General features: G+C 39.0%; 1 protein-coding gene across 4 annotated transcripts in view; it reads left to right on the top strand.

The window, feature by feature from the left end:
- ptprub (protein tyrosine phosphatase receptor type Ub) overlaps positions 1-22,242 on the top strand; it is a 382,270-nt gene that overhangs the window by 266,220 nt on the left and 93,808 nt on the right. For all 4 annotated transcript variants that reach the window (XM_057833549.1, XM_057833551.1, XM_057833550.1 and 1 more), the window contains exons 12-13: positions 37-310; positions 17,177-17,213. In XM_057833549.1, the coding sequence (XP_057689532.1) occupies positions 37-310; positions 17,177-17,213 (311 nt within the window). The remainder of the gene's footprint in view (positions 1-36; positions 311-17,176; positions 17,214-22,242) is intronic.

The following is a 22,242-nucleotide window of genomic DNA, read 5'->3' on the forward strand; positions in this document are numbered from 1 at the left end:
AGAATAATTGTTATGCCCTTGTCTTTTTGTGCCCAGCACGTACCAGGTGGTGGTAGAGGAGGAGACTGTAAAAAAGGTGAAGAGGGAGTTGGGGCTTCAAGAGTGTTTCCCTCTTCCGATGTCCCATGGCGAGGCCTTGGCCCGGGGCACCCCGCACTACTACACCGCTGAGCTGCCACCCAGCAGCCTGCCAGAGGCCAGTCCTTTCACTGTGGGAGACAATCATACTTACAACGGCTACTGGAACACACCTTTAGACCCACGCAAAAGCTACCTTGTGTACTTCCAGGCTATGAGCAACTTCAGAGGGGTGAGTGATTGTCGACTCCTACCAGTTTGTCCTGCTGTAGGTGTCAGTAAACAGTAAATTGGAGCCAGCAATGAGCGGTGTTAATGATTATCTCTTTGTGCTAATGTAGCACTATAACAGCTGGCACTGTCTGAGCGCCCAACCCTTTAAAAGAATATTTATTCTGTAAAAAAGGCTGTTAGATATGAACTAACACTTTGGTGTGATATGTGTATATTTCCCACCACTTTGATTGTCTGCAAACTAAACATGCCAGAAATTGTGGTTATCTTTGCATGTGTTACTCTTGGCTAGAAAAGTTGTAATTAACCAGAATTACTGTGAGTAAACAACATCTTTATCTTCATCCGGCTTTTATGTGACATGCTTGCCCCTATTTGTTGAGTCATTTGATCAGATTTCCGCTGCTCAGTCATATCTTATGTGTCCTTAATTTCTACTCTCTTTGTAAATTGCGCATTTAGCAGTTGTGCGTAGAATCAGGGAACTCAGAAACATGGTTTTAATTGTTCTTGGTTGAGAAGAACAATGTTAAGTTTGCCCATCCATGCCCTTCACCCAGAATTTCTTATGATACCCAGGGGGCCTTACCTTTCCAAATTCGATTACACCAGGAGCCGCAACCTGGACGAAGTAATTACTTAGCCGTAATTAGGCCAAGGTGCAGATGATCAGAGGTACAGCATGGCTGCCTTAATATTTTCCTGCAAAGTTTCTATCATTTTCACCTTTAGATCTTTGTGAGTGAATGACGGCTATGTTAACTGCAATGCTTTTGTCATAAAAAAATAATTTTTAACTATATAATATTACTGAATGCAGTTTAAGACTGCACCTGTTAATGCACAGTGTGCTGTTGGCGAACTCATTCATTGTGTATGTGCTGCAAGGACATGAGTATGGAGTTGCATAGTTGAGGATGGTGCATCTGCCAATTGTAATTTATTTCAAGCAGTGTTAACATCAGAAAAGGAATCCAATAAGAGATTTGCTTATCCTTGTGCTTGGACCAAACATGAAGAAAACTAAGTGAGATGTAAAAAAAAAAAAAAAAAAGGCCTTCAAGCTCTACATTTATACCAGTCACTTAATGATTGCATCCAGGGGCGCTGGATTACAGCAAGGGGTGCTGAGGATTGCTTTTATTTTTTTCCCCCATCCAAAAACAGTTGTTTCGTCCAATTTCTTCATGCTCACGCGTTTTCTCCATACAAGGCATGCACAATGGCAGTACAGATGCATGCTGCAGTTTAAATACGACTACTAGGCTACTACAAAGACAGCATTCTATTTCACCTACAGCGTGGGCTGGAGTTTTTGTATTGGAAATAAAAGCACCCGTGTGTATGCAAATCCCGAGAGCTAGACTGTGCAATGGCACAATCACACTTGAAAACTAAAAGGTCTAATAAGCCTCGGTTCAACATCCCCTTTTCACAACACTAAAATAAATTGCACATGAATATCCAACAGCGCTCTGCACAGCAGCAACTCAACAGCAACAACAAACAGTAATATGGCTACTAGAGGAGAGGAAATCGATTATTACATGCATCGCGATTCGACACGTGACGATTTGATTACGGTTCATAAAGGTTAAAAAACGATGATTTTCACTCATCACTTTATGACAGCCGCTCGTTCATAACGAAAGTCAAGACACGTCTGCCGCCCGGACACAATTAACGGACGCACGCACAACATTATGATGGATGCTCCTAGTTACTGGGAGAGAGATTTACTCCTTTTTAAATGTGATCCTTGAACTTAAATAAATGTAGGCTCTAATAAACCACAATTGTTCTCTTGTACTAAAATATGTTGTTAGAAACACATAAAATGTTAAATCAATGGCAATATTTTATAATATTTAGTCCATATTTTGACCGTTAGTTGGCGCCATGGTTTGCGGGCTCGCAGTGATGACGTAATTGGTATCTTTCCAAATGTGTAGCGTGTTCATAATTGCTTATTGCTGCCTAAACTCGCGAAGTAAAATGCCACGATGTGCTGCTTTTGGATGTAATTTCCAGTCAAATGGAAACAAGGGGAGTGAAGTGAGTGGTCAAGGTGGAATTATTATTTTTAGTGAAAAAATGTGGATAAGTGGAAGCTTCTCCCCCTTTTTGGTCCCTGTATGCATGTATCCTACCCACCACGCGATACAACTGGCGCCCGAACATTTTTCCTGGATCCTCAGTAAGGTATGGGATCCGTCTATTTTCTGGATCCGACGGTCCCATCGCGTCTGCAATAATGTTTTTGGATCTATTTTTTTTATTCGTCGATCCCACAGCGGCTTTTTGGATCAGTCTATTTTGTGGAATCAACGGCCTGATTGCGGCTGCAATATTGCCGTGGGATCGGTCTAATTCCTGGATCTTCGAGTGAGTAAAAAACGCGGATTTGGATTAGTATTGCTATCTTTTTTGTTGACTATTCTTCGTGGGAGTTTTCCCCAAATCATACTAAATAATTAAAGCACTATGGTACGCTACAGTGACGACAGTGACTCTGACGTGGACCTTACAACAATGTTGTAGTTCGTCAGGAAATGTGTGTTTGCGTACTGCTGAGCTCCTGCGTGAAGAGTGGTCAAGGTGGAAATATTATTTTTTGTGAATAAATGTTCATAAGTGGAAGCTTCTCCCCTTTCTGGTACTTTTATACACGTATCCTAGCTACCACGCATTACAATGTACAAGACCTGGATTACACAAGGTGTCCTCTTTGGCCTTTACTGTATGTAAAGCACACGACAGCTCTGGATGCTAACAATCTACATAATTATATTGGGATAAGTTTGAAAACGCAATATGCTTACCTTGAATATCTGCTAATAAAACCGGAGTTCCCGAATCCCAACAGCATGCACTCTCAATCCCAACCGGAGTTCCCATTCCCAACAGGACTCTCTAGCATCACCAGTTTTGCCCAACTTTTGTCTAATCAGGTATTTGCTGCACGCATTTTTCCCTGGAGCTCGTCTTGTGAACGACCGACAGTGCTGTCCTGCTCTTCACTTTTCAGATCTGGTTCAAATAGGAAAGGTAGAACTGACGACATGTTGGGAAAGCTAACGAGTGACGCGCTGAATTTAGGCAACGGGACCAGTGACGTCACGCACTGCGACGTAACAAGAATGGCGACCTATGACTTAAAATAACTTTACAAACTTTATTAAAACAAAAACATTAAGAGGGGTCTTAATATCAAATTCTTATAACTCATGCTAACATTTATCTTTTAAGAATTACTTGTCTTAAAAATAGAGGATCCCTTTAAAGACTGGAAAATAAATTTGTGTATGAGACAGGCAGGCACACAAGCTGGTAAGTTATTGCATAGGCTAAGCTACAAGTTATTTTTTAGAGCGAGAGGGGAAGAGAGATAGTTCGTTGCTCCTTGTCTTTCAGATGTCCAGCTATAGTTTTAAGGCATTTAAATTGAAAAATGTCCTGAGTTTGATGCTAAGACCTGTGTGTGAGGACACGCACCCTCTTGTACTGTTTAGCCTTTATTGTTGTTGTTTTTGAGATGTTAATAGTTAGCGCGGCATGCAGAACACGCAAAACCATGATTAAGTACAGCGTTAACACTACAAACATGTGAAATAGTACAGAAATCTGTTGTTGCTGGAGAGAGGGGAGAGAAGTGCGAGCGCTGTAATGAGTGTGTGCGTGGCGGTGTCAAGAGCAGTTGTGATTTCCACCTGCAACACTGTGAAAACAAAGTATATTGGTTAATAGAAGTTTTTTTTCTAAAGATACTTAGTTTGTGTCCAGAAAATGTGGAATTCATTCCACCAGTGTAAATTTTATTGTATTGTTGAGAGAAATAAGTACTCCCTTTAAAAATTTAATGTTTTTGCACTTTCTTGTTTAAAAAAAAAAAAAAAAAAAAAAAAAAAAACTGCTTAAGGGCAGCTTTTTGTTGTATGGGCATGTTTCCATCTTTCCTATTGAATCATAAGGATATTTTAAATAAATAATGACATGAATTTGTTTGGCTACTTTATTAATCAGTACTGCATGATGCATCGATAATCGTGATGATCGCGATAACCGTGATCATCGCCATTATTGCGATCATCGTTCAAAAATCGAATCGTGGCACCCTGAATCATAAATGAATCGAATCGTGGGGTGCCTAAGATGGCACACCCCTAATGGCTACAATGCAAGCATTTCTTACCTATTTGAAGACACCAAATGTGCGGGGCTGCATTGTTCGACTCAGGTGTCAGCGGTACGTTGCTCCCACTTGGGCTAGTGATTCACCAGAATCATTTCGACGGTCTGAATTTGCAGCTAACTTTTCCTCGCTGGGTACTATTATAGAACTATCATCATAAACTTCTTCATTTTCGACCTCCAATTGAATTTTAGAAAATTTTGCTGTTTTTGTTACGAAAAAAAATTGTAATTCACTTTTGCGCCATGTTAACGCCTCCTTTGTCAACAGTTAACTTTTCCGTTCCTATAGCGCCTTATTCAATGTGTCCCGGTTGCCAGCAAGGTGTCAGGTGGTGATCATGTTATTAACAAAAAAAAAAACAACAACACACGGATTGCGATTTGATACTAAAACTTTAAAGCCCTAACAGTTTGATTAAGATTTGTTTCGGTTTGGAAGCGATACGATTTAATATCGAGAGTTACACCAGTTACGGTATGCATCCGAACTGACAAACATTCTCTATCGGATGAAATTCACAACCATTATAATCTAAGTGTGTAGTTACACAGCACACGTTTACATTGTGTCTCCATTCCGTTGCTGCTCCGGTGGTCGGAGAAGATATGCAAGGCTTCTTTTTTGCCAGATGCTGCAACAAAAATACAACCATCTGGTGTAACGCAGCACACGCGGCAGTGCAAGGTCTATGAGGCTACAGAATAAAATATCCAGTTGATTTTCAAAATGAATTAAAGTGAATACGTTCAACTGTTCTTCCGTGACACTTAAATTGTTCATTATTGAAATTAAACACTCCTAAATGATGTTTGGATGCATGCCTGTGAATAATGGTGTACACCTTTGGTGGGTGCGGTGAATGAAAGAACATTGTCTAAGAATTTTTTTTTTTCCCAGCAAGACTTACAGTAAATGATCAAGTCCAAATCTCATCATACAGATACATGTACCCCACCCACCTTCTGATATTACTGTGTGAACAATAATGGGTGGAGTAGTCGCCAGGAGTGTCCTTAAGAGCATAGTGAATTACCGTATTTTTTTGGACTATAAGTTGCACCTGAGTATAAATCACACCAGCCAAAAAAATGTGCAATGAAAAGGAAAAAAACATACTGTATATAAGTCGCAACGGCGTATGTCGCATTTTTTGGGCGAAATTTATTTGATAGAATCCAGCGCCAAGAACAGACATGTCATCTTAAAAGGCAATTTAAAATACAATAGAGAACCACAGGCTGAATAGGTGTACGGTATGCTAACATTACATGACGCTAGAAGTTAGGTTGGGCCTAAAAAATCCAGCCCGACCAGACCGTCCCGCGGGTATTAAAGCCCGACCCGGCCCGCCGATCAATTAACTTGATTTGCAGGCCCGAGCCCGAAAACCCCCCAAAATTTTATGTTTTATTAGTAGGCACGAGCCCAAACTCCCCACCCCCGAAATTCTGTTTTATTTTTGTGGACTCAGGAGAAGGAGGAAATGCGGGGACGCAATGCTTGGTTGCGTTTCGTGTAATCACATTTTTGAGATGCCTTTGCATATATGCGAAAATGATAAATTAAAACCTGTCTTTTGTAACGAATTCTCCCAGTTAAACAACACTAAGATGGATATTCAATAAACATTCATATCTTTTATATTTGTGTGTCAGTTCTAACAAGCGGATAGTGGATTTGACATTTATTTTAATCTCTTCCCGTTGGCAGAAAAAAAAGTTTTCTCAATGTTTAAATAGTCTACATATTTTTATGATCATTATAAATCCATTTACACAACGAAATAACGCTGGAAAAGTTTGTTAAATATATTTCTCGTATGAGACTGAAACGCCACATTTGTTTACATTCAGCGAAACCGACACAGGTTTCTGTTAGGGATGTCCCGATCCAGGTTTTTGCACTTCCGATCCGATACCGATCTTTCTGAGCACGTGTTAATGTTTAAAGTTATTTAGCCTCCTTACTTAGTTGTCAGACTCATGTTGAAAAAGGTTTTAGTACTCTTGATAACAACTAGCCAGCTGAATTAGGTGAGTTTGAATAACACACAACGGTTGGTAACAAGAAACTGACCTGTTTATTCAGTGACAAACACAAAACATTATAAATAACAAACAGAAATGGCATAGTCAGTCAGTAAAACATGCAAATAATATTGTAAACTGTCTTAAAAAAGCAAAACACACCAACAACCTCAGTGGAAAATCCCACAAATTCCCCAAGCTATTAGATGCTTTTAATGTTTCGTGCATTAGTTACAAAAATTGTATAAAAAGCCTCTCAGGTTTAAATAAACGACTATTTCAGTGTCAAGTTAACATTTTAAAACAGTAAATAAAATACTCAAGTCCCCATTCTGTATCAGCAGCTTTAATCTACATTCAATTCATTTAATTTTGCGAATCAACTGTTAAAGTTGTTAAAATTGCTCCCGTTATTCCATAATTTCCCTTCTGTCTACTTTCGACATGTGAAAGTTTTAAAACTGTTTTGAAGATAGATTCAAGTCAATATTTTGCCGATTTAGGAGTATTTTAGATAAAAAGTTAGGACCTTTTTGTTTTCGGTTTTCTTAAAATACTCCTCATATTGTTTGTTGTGGTATTTCGCTAAATGCTTGATTAGGTTGGCTGTATTAAAACTTCTTACAGCTTTACCACTACGCTTGCCTTTATTGTGGCATATGTTGCTCCCTGCCTCTTTGTCTTTGTCGTCCTTTAAGGTGAAATGATCCCACACAGCTGACATTTTTACCGATAAAGTCTCTCGGTAAATTGGGAGACGGTAATGTAAATGTAGTGTGTTGAAGGTGTGCCGTAAAATGCGTACCGGATTTTAGGGAAACCGAAGCAAAAACTGGAATGGATTATGTAAACCGGTGCGCTGGAAAACCCGGACCGGACTTAAAAAAAAAAACTGCATCGGAAGTCTGGATCGGAATTTTTCCCGTGTTCCGATCCGATACCGATGCGCATTTTTTGACCATATCGGCGTCCGATCCGATCCAACTATCGGATCGGGACATCTCTAGTTTCTGTACAGCATCTTCAACAATTTGAATCCTTTCCATACCCCATTCCTACCGTACCGCAGTTGTTTGCTTTTCAATTCCCCTGTCTTTAGTCTTTTTTTCATTCCTAGCTGCTGCATATCGAAAAGGAAATACCTTGCGAGGGCACCAGGGCGGAAGGGAAAGTTTGAAAAGAGAGCTGGGCCACGGCGTTCAGCGCCTTCTCTGTCTTATCCAAATTATTTATTTTATTTAACATCCATACATCGTTTTAGTATAAATACAGTGGGGCAAATAAGTGTTTAGTCAACCACTAATTGTGCAAGTTCTCCCACTTGAAAATATTAGAGAGGCCTGTAATTGTCAACATGGGTAAACCTCAACCATGAGAGACAGAATGTGGTAAAAAAATAAAAACCAGAAAATCACATTGTTTGATTTTTAAAGAATTGTTTGGAAATAATGGTGGAAAATGAGTCGGTGAATAACAAAAGTTCATCTCAATACTTTGTTATGTACCCTTTGTTGGCAATAACAGAGGCAAAACGTTTTCTGTAACTCTTCACAAGCTTTTCACACACTGTTGCTGGTATTTTGGCCCATTCCTCCATGCAGATCTCCTCTAGAGCAATGATGCTTTGGGCCTGCCGTTGGGCAACACGGACTTTCAACTCCCTCCTCACCCCGTGGCGTCAAAATGATAACAAGAACGGTGAGCAAAAATCCCAGAACTACACGGGGGGACCTAGTCAATGACCTACAGAGAGCTGGGACCACAGTAACAAAGGCTACTATCAGTAGCACAATGCATCGCCAGGGACTCAAATCCTGCCCTGCCAGACGTCTCCCCCAGCTGAAGAAAATACACACCCAGGCCCGTCTGCGGTTCGCTAGAGAGCATTTGGATAATCCAGAAGAGGACTGGAAGAATGTGTTATGGTCAGATGAAACCAAAAAAGAACTTTTTGGTAGAAACACAGGTTCTCGTGTTTGGAGGAAAAAGAATAATGAATTGCACCATACCTTCTGTGAAGCATGGAGGTGGAAACATCATGCTTTGGGGCTGTTTTTCTGCATAGGGACCAGGACGACTGATCTGTGTAAAGGAAAGAATGAATGGGGCCATGTATCGAGAGATTTTGAGTGAAAATCGCCTTCCATCAGCAAGGGCATTGAAGATGAGACGTGGCTGGGTCTTTCAGCATGACAATGATCCCAAACACACAGCCAGGGCAACAAAGGAGTGGCTTTGTAAGAAGCATTTCAAGGTCCTGGAGTGGCCTAGCCAGTCTCCAGATCTCAACCCCATAGAAAATCTTTAGAGGGAGTCGAAAGTCCATGTTGCCCAACGATAGTCCAAAAATATCACTGCGCTAGAGGAGATCTGCAAGGAGGAATAGGTCAAAACACCAGCAACAGTGTGTGAAAAGCTTGTGAAGAGTTACAGAAAACGTTTGGCCTCTGGTATTACCAACAAAGGGTACATAACAAGGTATTGAGATGAGCTTTTGATATTGACCAAATACTTATTTTCCACCATTATTTGCAAATAAATTCTTTAAAAATCAAACAATGTGATTTTCTGTTTTTTTTTTTCACATTCTGTCTCTCATGGTTGAGGTTTACCCATGTTGGCAATTACAGGCCTCTCTAATATTTTCAAGTGGGAGAACTTGCACAATTAGTGGTTGACTAAATACTTATTTGCCCCACTGTATATGAATATATATTTATTTTTTAAAAAAAAGTAAGCGAGAGAAGAGTCCGGCCCGACCCGACCGTGAATAATCACGCATAAATCGCTCCAGATTATAAGACGCACCCTCTGCTAAACTATGAAAAAAAAACCTGTGACTTATAGTCTGAAAAATATGGTACTGTATGACAGTAGGCATGACAAATATGTCCATCTTGTGACTATCGTGATCTCATCACTATAGGGTCTAGCTTTTGTTCTCTCTGTTCCTATGGATACCCATGCATTATAAAGCCCCATGAACAGAGGTGAGTGGCTCATGCATTACCACAATTCAACGGAGAAACACAGTGAGGGAATGCAGTGTGTGCATTTCATATAACTAGTCTGCTAAACCAGGGCTTAAATGGCGTTTACTGGCGGATGGGATTAGGTTTTGTTTAGTCTGGCAGTGGCCTAGCCTTCATGACCCACAGTGAGCACAGCACAGATCCCCATCTCACAGAAGACACAGTCCTCCTGTTTGCAAATCAGTGCTTTCATCCATGAGATTCTACAGTAGTATTGACGTTACTATTGACATTAGACATTAGAACACAAACGAGGGCTACGGCATAACAGACTTACTGTAGGTGATTTCGACTTTACGACGCCAAAGTCTCGTCCGCCGTTTTGTTTCCAGTCGTATCTCTTTTTTTTTAAGTCACGTGGCGACGCTGGTGACCTGAGTGGCCATGATATCCCCCTTCTCTCACCTCTCTACTCTTTCTATGGCACCCTTTTCTTTCAGCAAGATGACTTACTCCTGGGTAAAGCCCGAATAGTCATTGAATATAACGGCATTTAACACAACGTGCCTCACAGTATCTTATTTTTCACTTTAATTAATGTCACGTATAATACATGTTTTTGTATAGTTATTTTGAAATTTAAAGGTTCTTTAGGATACTGAAAGGGTTAATTCCGACTTCGGAAATTCGGGTTACGTCGCCTACGTAGGAACGGAACTCGTTTGTAACCGGGGTACTACCTCGAATTGGTGTTATGAATCAGCAATGTTTTAATTAAATATATAAAATAGCAGAAAAACACTAAGATTTGAAAGGTGATAAAATGTTTCGAAGTGTTATGGAGAATGTGCAGTACTTTTTTATTTATTTAGTTTAAATAAAAAATGCAGGTGCAAAAATTTGGGGCCCCTTGTTTGTTTCTTGATTTCATACCTTTAGCACAAGTTATTGGAAGATTAAATTTATTTGGTAAGCTCGCACAGGTAAAGCCAATAATGAGAAAGGGTGTTTATGGTAGTCATTTGAAAATGTTTCTCCTCTTGGCATCATGGGAGATCAAAACAACTCTGAAGTGACCTAAGAGCAACAATAACCGTATTTATAGGAGGAATACAAAGAGCTAAAAAATAGCTAAACAAAATCTCAGCTGTCAATTTACACTTCGATGGAAGACCATGGCACAGTTCTTGTTAAGCCGGAGTGGCAGGCAAAGAAAAATTTCCGATAAACAGAAGAAAGCTGAGATCAGTCAAACTCAACCCAGACACCAGCTCCAAAGACTTAAAACATGAGGTTGCTGGCTAAGCACCCATCAGACCTAACTGAACTGGAGATGTTTTATAAGTGGTCCGATATACTGTACCTCTATACAGAGTAATAGCAAACATCTACCAGCTGTTATATTGGGGAAAAAAAGACGAGCTACTGAATATGGACTAAAAAAAGAAAATGGAAAAATTGTTGAGGAACCCAAATTTTTGCATCTGTATACCGGTACTTTGGTTTTGATGTCTAGTGCACATCACATCCATTAGTTCAGTAAACCTGGTGTTTCATTTCTGAAATACCAGTTTTTTGATGTATCAAAATGTAGTTGTTGATCCAAGCACCCAATGATTCATCAAATGAAAATAAGGAGCCAGGCTTGAATAATAAGCACTTGTGGCTTGATTATTAAAAAAAAAAAAAAATACAACCACAATAATTATCATCATCAGCGTCATTATCAAAATTGTTTGAATAAGGAATAAAATTTAAGTATCCAAAAATAAAAGTGCAAGCGTTATTTTCATTTAATCTATCCAGTGATGGATGATGAATACTTTATGCATGCATGTGCGTGTTTATATACACACACACACACACACACGCACCCCCCACAGTCTCACTCTAAATAATTTTCATAAGATTAAAAACCATGAGTATTGTACTGCATGAAGCTTCTGTGCCATTTGTTTTCAGTCTTTCGCAGCACTACACCGAGAACAATCGAGCCGTTTCTGCACAGGTCAAGTTTTTGTGAAAAAAAAAGTCATTGATAATAAAAAGGTAATTTAGGCACTTTATTCTATTGTCATGAAAACACTGCATCAATCAAAGCATGTTCATCATCTTCTCTTTTCTTAAAAATTTTCAACCATTTCAAATTGCAAATCAATACGTGTATAATAGTTCTCAATACCCGTATGAAAACCCTAATAACGTCCTTTAATTGAGTTATTCAGTAACTCAATTACTCAACAGTACTTCTATTTAGTGGGTTAATAATCAGGCAGAATAATTACAATGAACATTCATTTTGTGGGAGTTTATGTGTGTATGCATACTTGCAGCAATCACAAAGTTAATTTTGCACAAAACTGCTTCTGCTCTTATGAGAAGTTATCAAATTTTGTATCGTACTTGAATAAGAAACCTTTCTTGCGTGTAGTGCACTCGATGATAAAATACTGCTTTTTCTTAACTTTTACAAATTGGAAATGACTACTTTATAAAAAAAATACCAATTAGAATGTCAGCATCAGACCACAAGAGAAAATCTATGGAGTATGCTAAGGTTTCCTTGCTGAGTCATATTGACTAGGTAATTAATCATTTTTGGGTTTGTGTCAGTTTTGACAATCTGAAGACAAGCAAAATTATACCCAGTACTCTTCCACAGTGGCAGCAGTGTGAGTAGTTTGAACAGTATGGGGCCTCATAATATTTAGCGTTTAGCTCGACTAATTATCTAGAGAGTGACTGTCAAGTCTATGTAATTGCTTTGATTGATCTGTCGAAAGAGGCACTTCAGAGTCTGTAGATGCAAGACTGGAGCTTTGCTGGCAAATGCGACATCCCAGACTTCACACGCACATTTACTGATATGTGCTGTGGACCCTTGTTGTGTGTTGGCATTCAGGATGTGTGTTTGAAGGTGCCAAGACCCACCTGCTCCTGTGGCCTGCTTGACTTTGCGCAAAAATAATGAATGCACGAAGTGTGAGCTTCATTGCCAAGCTTACCAATTAACTCTTCAGCTAAACTGGCACGCAAAAAGCTACACTCCTCGAATAGACTGTAAACTTCTATCGAGTTAATCTGTACAAATGCTGTCGTTTCACAAGAGTGAATATACTGTAGTATCCTCTATAATGCAGTCAATCGTTGATTCATTCGTTCATTCATTGCATTGTTGTCTTTTAAGGACTGTTTTTTTTTAATGAGTTATTACTAGGGCTGTCAAATGATTAAAATTTTTAATCGAGTTAATCACAGCTTAAAAATTAGTTAATCGTAATTAATTGCATATTCCAATGAACATCTACAGTATGTCCACTCACATTTCTCTGCCTCTTAGCTCTCAATAGGCAAAAAAACGGCGTCATTGTAATCTGTTTGAGGCAATGCATGAGCAGGTCATTCTTCGCATGCGTTAAATGTGTCAAACATTTTAAGGTGATTGATTAAAAAAATTAATTACCACCCGTTAACGTGGTAATTTGACAGCACTAACAATTACTATAAGTTGTACTCACATTCATCTTTTAAGAACTACAAGTCTTTCTATCCGTGGATCCCTTTAACACAAAGAATGTTAATAATGTTAATGCCATCTTGTGGATTTATTGTTATAATAAACAAATACAGTACTTATGTACAGTATGTTGAATGTGTATATCCGTCTTGTCTTATCTTTCCATTCCAACAATAATTTACAGAAAAATATGGCATATTTTAGAGATGGTTTGAATTGCGATTACCGTAAATTCCGGACCATTGAGCGCCCCGGATTACAAGCCTCACCCAGTACATTTTTAAAGGAAAAAGCATTTTGTACATACATAAGCCTCTCCTGCCTATAAGCCGCGTGTGCCCACATATTAAACTGAAATATTTATAAAGAAATACACAGTTTTCCAAGTTTAAATACCATATTTTAACAAATCGGGTTATGATACAGCGCGTGACTTACAGGTAAGGGAGGTGCGGAAGAGCAAGAGACGTGCTGTCGTTGTTGTTGCGGGTGTGTCTGTGTGTGTGCGTCGGCTGCTAGAGGCAGCAGTCGTGTGTTGTTCGAGTTTCCAAAATAAAGAATTGCAACCTAACTTAACGGGTTACTGTTAGTCATCATTACAATACCTTAACTTTTCTTTCCAAACAGCGCCAACAACACGGCACTTAGCTGACTCCTCAAGCTCACTCCTTAGCGTGTCGTCCTCTTCATCACGCAGCAGACCGGCTTTTCGAAACCCGTTGGTGATGGTGGATTTTTTTCACGCTGCTCCACGCTGTCAGACTTTTGCAAAAGTTGCTCTTCGCATACGACCACTTTTGTAAACGATCTGACGCCGCTGGCCATCCAAGCCTTCAATTCAACTCGGCACATCATATCCATTTCTTCTAGCATGATGCGGGTATGCTAATTCTTGCCTGGCACGGCCAGACTGTTCTCCGTGTGTTTTTCAAACACTGAGAGAAGTCTGAGACCCAGCCCATTAAAGCCCTCTCGAGCAAGTACAAAATCAATCGATAGATTCGTTTATTTGCGTGACGTGCTTAACGAGCGGTGTCACTCTTCCGCGTCGGAAGTCGTCTCCAAAACACAGATGGCGAACAGGAGAGCCGAAAATATGTTCCATTCCACGGTAAAATCAGTTTTAAATTACCAAAAACACATCGACACAAGTCAGTGATAACAGTCTGTCTCGCGCTAGCCATGTTGAATAAACTCCGCTCTCCTCATATGTTTACTTCCGCGCGCAAGTCCCTCATCCCACCCGTCGCTGATTGGTCCACTCCGCTGTCTGTTTGCTGTGGCTTGCTCCGCTCTGAAAATTTTATCCGCTTAATGGTGGCCAGACTCAATAGCTGGAACAGCGGTGAGTCTGGAGTACCAGGCTATGCTAATTCTACTAATGCACAAAGATGAGGGTCTGCTACTTTTATTTGTGCACAAAGCACAAACTTAAAATACGGGTAAGAGGGCCAACTAGCGTCTTCCTCGACACACATATTCCACGTGTCTTATGCTTGCATTTTATGCTCGAGCACTCCTGGTGGTCGTTAGAAAAATTGATAAATTGGCCGCATCATTGCATACGCCGCAGGATTCAAAATGAGGGAAAAAGTAGCGGCTTGAAATCCGGAATTTACGGTAATTATGATTAATTAATTTTTAAGATATGATTAACCCAATTAAAAATTTTAATCATTTGACAGCCCTAGTAATTTGATATTAAAACCCCTCTTAATGTTTTCGTTTTAATAACAATAATAATAATAATAATAATTAATAATAATTTAATAATAATAATAATTTTCATTAAAAAATTAAACTAGTATCTCGCCATTGTTGATGTCGCCGAGCGGTGACATCACATTTGTCTCCCTGCCGTTCTTCCACAGTGTCTTTAACTACGTAAGGTAGTGATTGAAATACACCACAAGGTGTCAATGGTGAGTTTTAAATTACTTAGAAATCAAGCCAATGAGTGTGTTTTGTCCCTCAACTGACGCCGTAGTTCCCATCTATTGTACATACAATCTGATTACGTTGCATTTTAATCTACAAGTAAAAGTACCTTAATTGGCCTTTGCCTTCGCAGACTGTAAATTTTGCCTCCGCAGGGAAACTGTAAATTAGTAATAATAATAAATAAAATAATATATATAATAATAATAATATATAATGTAATATATATAATAATATAATAATATATAATAACATAATAAAATAATAATTATTAACTCATTCTTTACTTCCCTATAAGTGGGCCACTCACCCGGTTAAACAAAACACAAGGGTAAGTACGCATTGTTTAGCGGAAGGGTGCTAGGGTCACAGAGCACCACAGATTGCACCAAAGGCTGACAAGGCTTCAAGTAAATTTTACTCACTTAGTATATCTTGAGAGAAAAATAGCTAGCTGAAAATAAGCTTAAAAGACTTACTTTAAGCAATAAATTAATTGATTTAATCTTTAAAAAGCTTTGAAAACTCAGAAATGTTATTAATTTGAGAATAGATATTGTTCAAAACATTACTTTGAAGCATTTTCTTGATTTAGGTGAAAAATGACCAACTTTTAGATGTACGGGCTAAATAGGAACAAATAGTAATATTTACATAAAGTAAGTGGAATAATCTGACGCATTAATCTTTTAACTAGTCTTTGAAACCCTAAACAAGATGGAGAAAATTATTATTATTATATTATTATATATTGTTATTATTGGCATTATTGGCTAGACACCTGTCGCTCATTGAGTTACGTTGCAAAATGGTACAGAAAACAATTTTGTTGGTCTAATTAACTTGATTATATCAGTTTTAAATCAGTTAATACTGTAGCGCTTGCAAAGATTGGCAGCAGAATGTTGCTCCAGTAAATCAGCACAGGAGTCAAGTTCCCTTTTCTCCACCAATGTGAGCGTCGCGTTGCCGTATCGAACGCACAAATAGAAGTGTCGCGTTGCCGTATCAAACGCACCAATAGGAGCGTCGCGCTGACACATCACAGCGGTGCCGACAGTTGTCTTATTCGTGTTGCCGTATTGAACGCACCAATAGGAGTGTCGCGCTGACACATCAAAGCAGCGCCGACAATTGTCGTAGTCGCCTTGCCGTATCGAACGCACCAATAAGACCGTCGCGTTGCCGTATCGAACCCACCGATAGAAGTGTCGCGCTGACACATTACTGCGGCGCTGACAGGCAGTGCTATTGACGCTACAATATGTTTCTGTTGAATTTTGTTTTGTGCGCTGTACAGCTTTTGTTGTGCAATGAGTATGTGCGGGCAATGTGCGATTGCACACACACGCAGTTTAGAAGGAACATTGGCTGTAACATGAGCATTTACAAGAATTTCCCATCGGTAATGCTCTTCGCAAAAATGCAAATTTAGCCTTTTTTTCACTTGTTTTTGGCCTAATGAAAAGGCAAATTATATTTCTAGGGGTAAGTGTGTTTTGTTGTAATGGCCAACAATACCGTTGTGAGTAAACTGAGTAATTTTGAAATAAATTACGCTGGTTATTGGAAATGGAAAAGCACACATAATCTAAGGAATGGTCAGAATGCATTTTCATTTAAAATAAACAATGGGATTACTTTGAGCAATGCCATTTTTGCTCATTTATGAATGTGTTCGTTTGCATAAGTGTTCTACGATGCCCAGATTGGCATGTGTAAATTTTAATTTAATAATGAATCCCTTTCCAAGAGGTGGCAGGGTGGAATTGGATTAGGGTCTTGAATTTCATTAGTCTTCTTTGACAAAGGTCCTTTTTCATAACTCCAAGATGTCATCAGCTTTAATTTGAATAGAATTAATTTCTTTTCATAGTGGCACATTGGTTTAGAAGTCTCTCCTAATCATCTTTCCCATCCTACTCTATCCCCTTTTAAGTCTTATCTTTGCTCCTTTGGCAAAAATCTCTTATCTGTGTCTTTAATACACTACCGTGACTCTCAGATGTGCAGAGATTTCACAGCTTCCTGTTGTTAATAGAACTCCCATATCCCATATAATTTTTCCTTTTAGTCAGAAGGCATTTGCAATGTCCTTTAATTTGGAAAGAAAGATAAAACATTACCAGATTTAGATAATTTTGCTAATGTATGTATTTGTGCTCCTTTGATGCTAAATAAGTCCTCTTTTTGTGTGTTTTTGTTCTTTTCGCAGGAATCAAGAATAAACTGCATCCGCATAGCTCGCAAAGGTAATTTGAATTGAATAGTGTGACCTTCGGTGCACGTTACATCCATAATCGTTAGACACTTTGCTCTGTTTTTCTTGTTAGAATGGACAATCCATAACATGTCTACTAAAGTCTATATTGCAATGTTACTGTATTATTTCTCAAGTACAAAATAGGGACTGTGGACAAATGTTCTCCGACAGTCCTGCTTGTTTGGCTGTGGTTTTCAGCGAAAAGGGCAACAGGCAGGGAGGGATTAGAGGTCAGGCTTTCATCGTGTTTGTTTGCAAGTGGCCGCTGGGACGGGTATATCAAAGGCAGACTCTTTGTTCTCATCATCGGTCCACTCGATGGGCTACATCTGAGGGGCTCCGACCTCAGCAGACACGAAAGGTCCTCCACATCAAAACTTCCGCACGGAGCCGGCTTGGTCTTGCTATGAGAAAAGCCCCCCCCTACTCCTCCACTGTATCTTAGGTTTTCGATTGTAAGGGACATGAAAAGGGCAAGGAAATTGACACTAAATTCTGTTGACAGGAGAACTTTCCTCACGACTCCCCTTTGCTGTATTATACTGTTGGATTGAAGTGAACACAAGTAACAATTGCTCCACGAAAGCAGTAAAGAGAGTCTTATAAAGAAAGGGACAAAAAGCTTATTTTCCCCATTTTGTTTAATCTCAAGTATGGCTAAAATGAAAGTGCTGCATTTTTTTCTCTCAACTTGAAAAGCAGATGGTCTCACCCACTGGTGGATTTTGCTTTCTCAGCAGAAATAGGAAACTTAAAGAATTCAGTCAATGTTAAAATAGAGGTCAATATTAGCCAAAAATAAAATGAACTACAACAATTACAAGTAGTGTCAATGTATGAAAAAAATAGTAAAAATCCCAACTAATCTAGCGCAGACTCCTGCCAAAGTTGAACTAACGTTTGTGTGGGCGGGCTTAGGGGTCTTTGTTTTTCAGCTGTTTTTAACGGTCCTCTTCCTGGTCTTATGAGGAAAAAGGTATGTTAGGAAATGGCTGGCAATGAAGGACACAAAACAAAGTTTACATTTGAATAAATTAAAGCAGTGTTTCTTAACACGTAAAGATACTGAACCACCAAATTTTACATGAGCATTTACTGAGCCCTGATTTGATAATGATGCAATTTTTTAAACAGGTATATAGAGTGGTATGAAAAAATAACTGAACCTTTTGGAATGTCTCACATTTCTGCATAAAATCACCATCGAATGTGATCTGATCTTTGTCAAAATCACATAGATGAAAATACAGTGTCTGCTTTAACTAAAACTACCTAATCATTTATAGGTTTTCATATTTTAATGAGGATAGCATGCAAACAATGACAGAAGAGGGAAAAATAGGTAAGTGAACCCTCTGCCTAAGGAGACTTAAAGAACAATTGAAACCAATTTTTACCACAAATTTAAAGTCAGGTGTGTGCTCAATCACTGATGGGTGGTTTAAAGCTGCCCTGCCCACTATAAAACACACACCTGGTAAGAATTGTCTTGATATTAAGCACTGTCTGATGTGCATCATGGCTCGGTCAAAAGAGCTGTGTGAAGACCTGCGATCAAGGATTATTGATTTGTATAAAGCTGGGAAAGGATACAAAACCATCTCTCAAAGTCTGGATATACATCAATCAACAGTCAGAGAAGTTGTCTTCAAATGGAGAATGTTTGGCACTGTTGCCTCCCCACCAAAGATGACGCCATGAGTTCAGGGCAGAATACTTCGAGAGGTTGTGTCTGCTAAAGACTTACAGAAATCACTGGCACAGTCCAATATCTCTGTGCACACATCAACTCTATGTAAAACTATGGCCAAGAATTGTGTTCATGAGAGGACTCCACGGAGGAGGCCACTGCTGTCTAAAAAAAAGCATTGTTGCTCGTTTAATGTTCGCAAAAAGGCACTTGGACACTCCACAGAAATTTTTGGCAAAATATTTTGTGGACTGATGAAACCAAAGTGGAATTGTTTGGGAGTAACACTTAACGTGTGAGAAAGAAAAATGGAAGAGCTCATCAACATCAACAACTTATCCCCACCTTGAAGCATGGTGGAGGGAGCATCATGATTTGAGGCTGTTTTGCTACCTCAGGGCCTGGACAACTTGCAATCATTAATGGAAGAATGAATTCAAAAGTTTACAAAGCAATACAACAATGGGAAACTTAAAGCTTTACTGCAATTGATTTTGACTTTCCCTTTGCTTTTGAACTTTCTCTTTTTTGTTCTTATGTCTTCCATTCTTGTTGTATCATCGACCCTTGCTTTCCACAATGGGCGCTCTATTTTCAAAGGCATAAAATGGGACACAATATGGTTTTTGTGCCAGGACAGATTACACTGTGAATCTTTTGTAATTTGATAGACCAGATCAGACTGTGTCCTAGCAGACTGACCATTTAGGCCTGCTGTACTCTCACATCAAGTGCGAGTCAACCTTTCACTGAGCAAACTGTCAGGTAGAGACTAGCAGTTAAAGGAAATGTGAAAAGCCTGTGGATTGGGTGCAAATCAGTCAGTAGTTTTCACTTTCGTATCGAGAGCATGTCTTAACCTTCACCGAACTTCTTAGACTTACTTGCCGAAATCCTGGGGTTCCATAAAATCCAGGCTGAGAACTACTGATTTAAAGTTATCAGCATCCAAAGGATTTCACCACCCAATTATCATTCCATGTTTTTCTGAAATTAGTTTTGAAATTTTTTCATGAACTTCCACCATCAAAAGAAATAAAAATGATAACAACACCTCTGATTCTAGAAAACGTTGGAAGTAATAAATATATAAATAAATAAATAAATCATGTCACTGAAAGAAAATCAATCCATCAGTTATTTCCTAGTTGATGGGGGAAAGATTTCGAATGTGATCTCTGTGATCCAACTACAATTAACATGGACTCCAGCTTCAACATCACTTCAGCGGTTTTATCAACCAGCTCATCACAAGCCAAGTGGAGGCAAATGATTCCGACTCGGATACGAAAACTGGAGATTGCATTTCGACTTCCAGGTGACAGTTTAATTAAGGATCTCCTGGCAGGCTCAACATGACAATAGACTTTCATTTCCCCCACTAAGCGCCAATTTCCAACATGGGCAACTGGCAAACGCGCAGATTCACGTAGAAATCCATTTCATGCTCATGTTCAGTCTGATGGATATTCCGGGTTAGATGTGGGGAAAGCCTTTGATGCGGAAACCTGAGATGAAAATGTTTACATCACCATCTAAATTTCCTGATCTTTCAGCAGTAGGAAGTAACAAAGTAAGTATGAGGGCCCGATAAAGTGGGGCGTCCAAAGTCGAACATAATTCTTATTGCTGATTGATTTCCAAATTGTATCAAAATTTTCAAAATGGAAAAATAGTTTTTCCGATGTTATTTTGCTTGTGAAATACATAAACTTTTCCATAACAAGCGACCGGTAAAGAAAAGCTTGCCATTCTTTTCAAGTGTGGAGCTAATGCAGCTTTTTTCAGCCGGTGTGCCGCGGCACACTAGTATGGCGTGACAGATTTGCAGGTGTGCCGCGAGAAATTATCCATTATCGTTTTTTTGTTTTTTTTTGTTTTGTTTTTTTACGTCGCCGGGCGGAGTTGCAGAAGGAACGAAAGAAGGTTTCGTTTGTGTTTAAATGGAGGTATTTCTAGTGTTGCGTTCAACAACTGCTCGGATTTTTAGCCACCTTGTGGACCCCAGCAAGTCTACTGTACGTCACTGGATTGGACTCGTCAAGTGTCAATATGCCGTATTTTTCGGACTATAAGTCGCACCTGGGTATAAGTTGCACCAGCCCAAAAATGCGCATTGAATAGAAAAAAAAAAAACCATAAGTCGCACTGGAGTATTTTGGGGGGACATTTTTTGATAAAATTCAGCACATAGAACAGATATGTCATCTTGAAAGGCATTTTAAAATAAAAACAGAACAGAGAACAACAGGCTGAATAAGTGTACAGTATGCCAAAGTTACATGATGCATGAACAACAAAATGCGAACGTGGCCAGTATGTTAACCTAACATAGCTATTAAGAGTTATTCAGATAACTATAGCATAAAGAACATGCTAACACATTTGCGAAACCATCAGTGTCACTCCAAAACATCAAAATAACATGTGAAATGATATAATAATGTATTAATAATAACATGTGAAATGATATAATAATGTATTAATAATTTCACACATAAGTCGCTCCAGAGTATAAGTCGCAGCACCAGCCAAACTATGAAAAAAAAAACCCTGCCACTTATAGTCCGAAAAATACGGTACACGACAGTCAATCCTCCCCCTGTGTTTTATTCCAACATACTATCGAGGACAGCAAGGTGGCCGATGACTAGATGGCATAGAAATCAGAGCAGTTCTTGAATGCGACACGAGCAGCTATCCAACAGCGCAATGGTGCCAAACAAGCTTAAACATCACCTCCAAACAAAACACCCGTCGCTTCAAAAGAAGTTGATGGACTATTTTGTTCGCCTTTGTGAAAACACAGAGAAAAACACAATTTTTTTTTAGAAAAACTACAAATGTAAATGAGAAAGCCCACAAAGCCGTGTTGCTGAGCTTGTTGCTAAATTCAAAAAGTCCCACTTTGTGGCAGAGAATTTTTAAAATTTAATCTTTAGTTTATCAGGCAGTCTCATTGAGATTAATCTCTCTTTTACTAGAGAAGCCTGAGCACAAAAAAACATTCACAAATATCAAACAACACAAAATACACTAACGGAAACCGTTACAATAATCAGTAATCAGTGAAAATTAATACTACCTGCCTAAAAAGTAATTGTCAGCGAGATGCTCGGTCCTGATGCAGTTGATGACATTGCTAAAGTCCCCCTGTCTGATAATTCTGAGCTTTTCAAGCCTAACTCTGATAAAAATAAAAAAAAAATAAAAACAGAGACGAAAAGCTGTTGAAGAAGAAGTTTGTGTGCGTCTTTCTTCAATTCCAGCCAGGATATCGGCTTTGTATTCATCTAAACAGGCTCAAGCACACTGATTTAGGATAAAT

The sequence above is a fragment of the Corythoichthys intestinalis genome, chromosome 4 (assembly GCF_030265065.1).
Source record: "Corythoichthys intestinalis isolate RoL2023-P3 chromosome 4, ASM3026506v1, whole genome shotgun sequence".
In the NCBI taxonomy this organism is placed as follows: Eukaryota; Metazoa; Chordata; class Actinopteri; order Syngnathiformes; family Syngnathidae; genus Corythoichthys; species Corythoichthys intestinalis.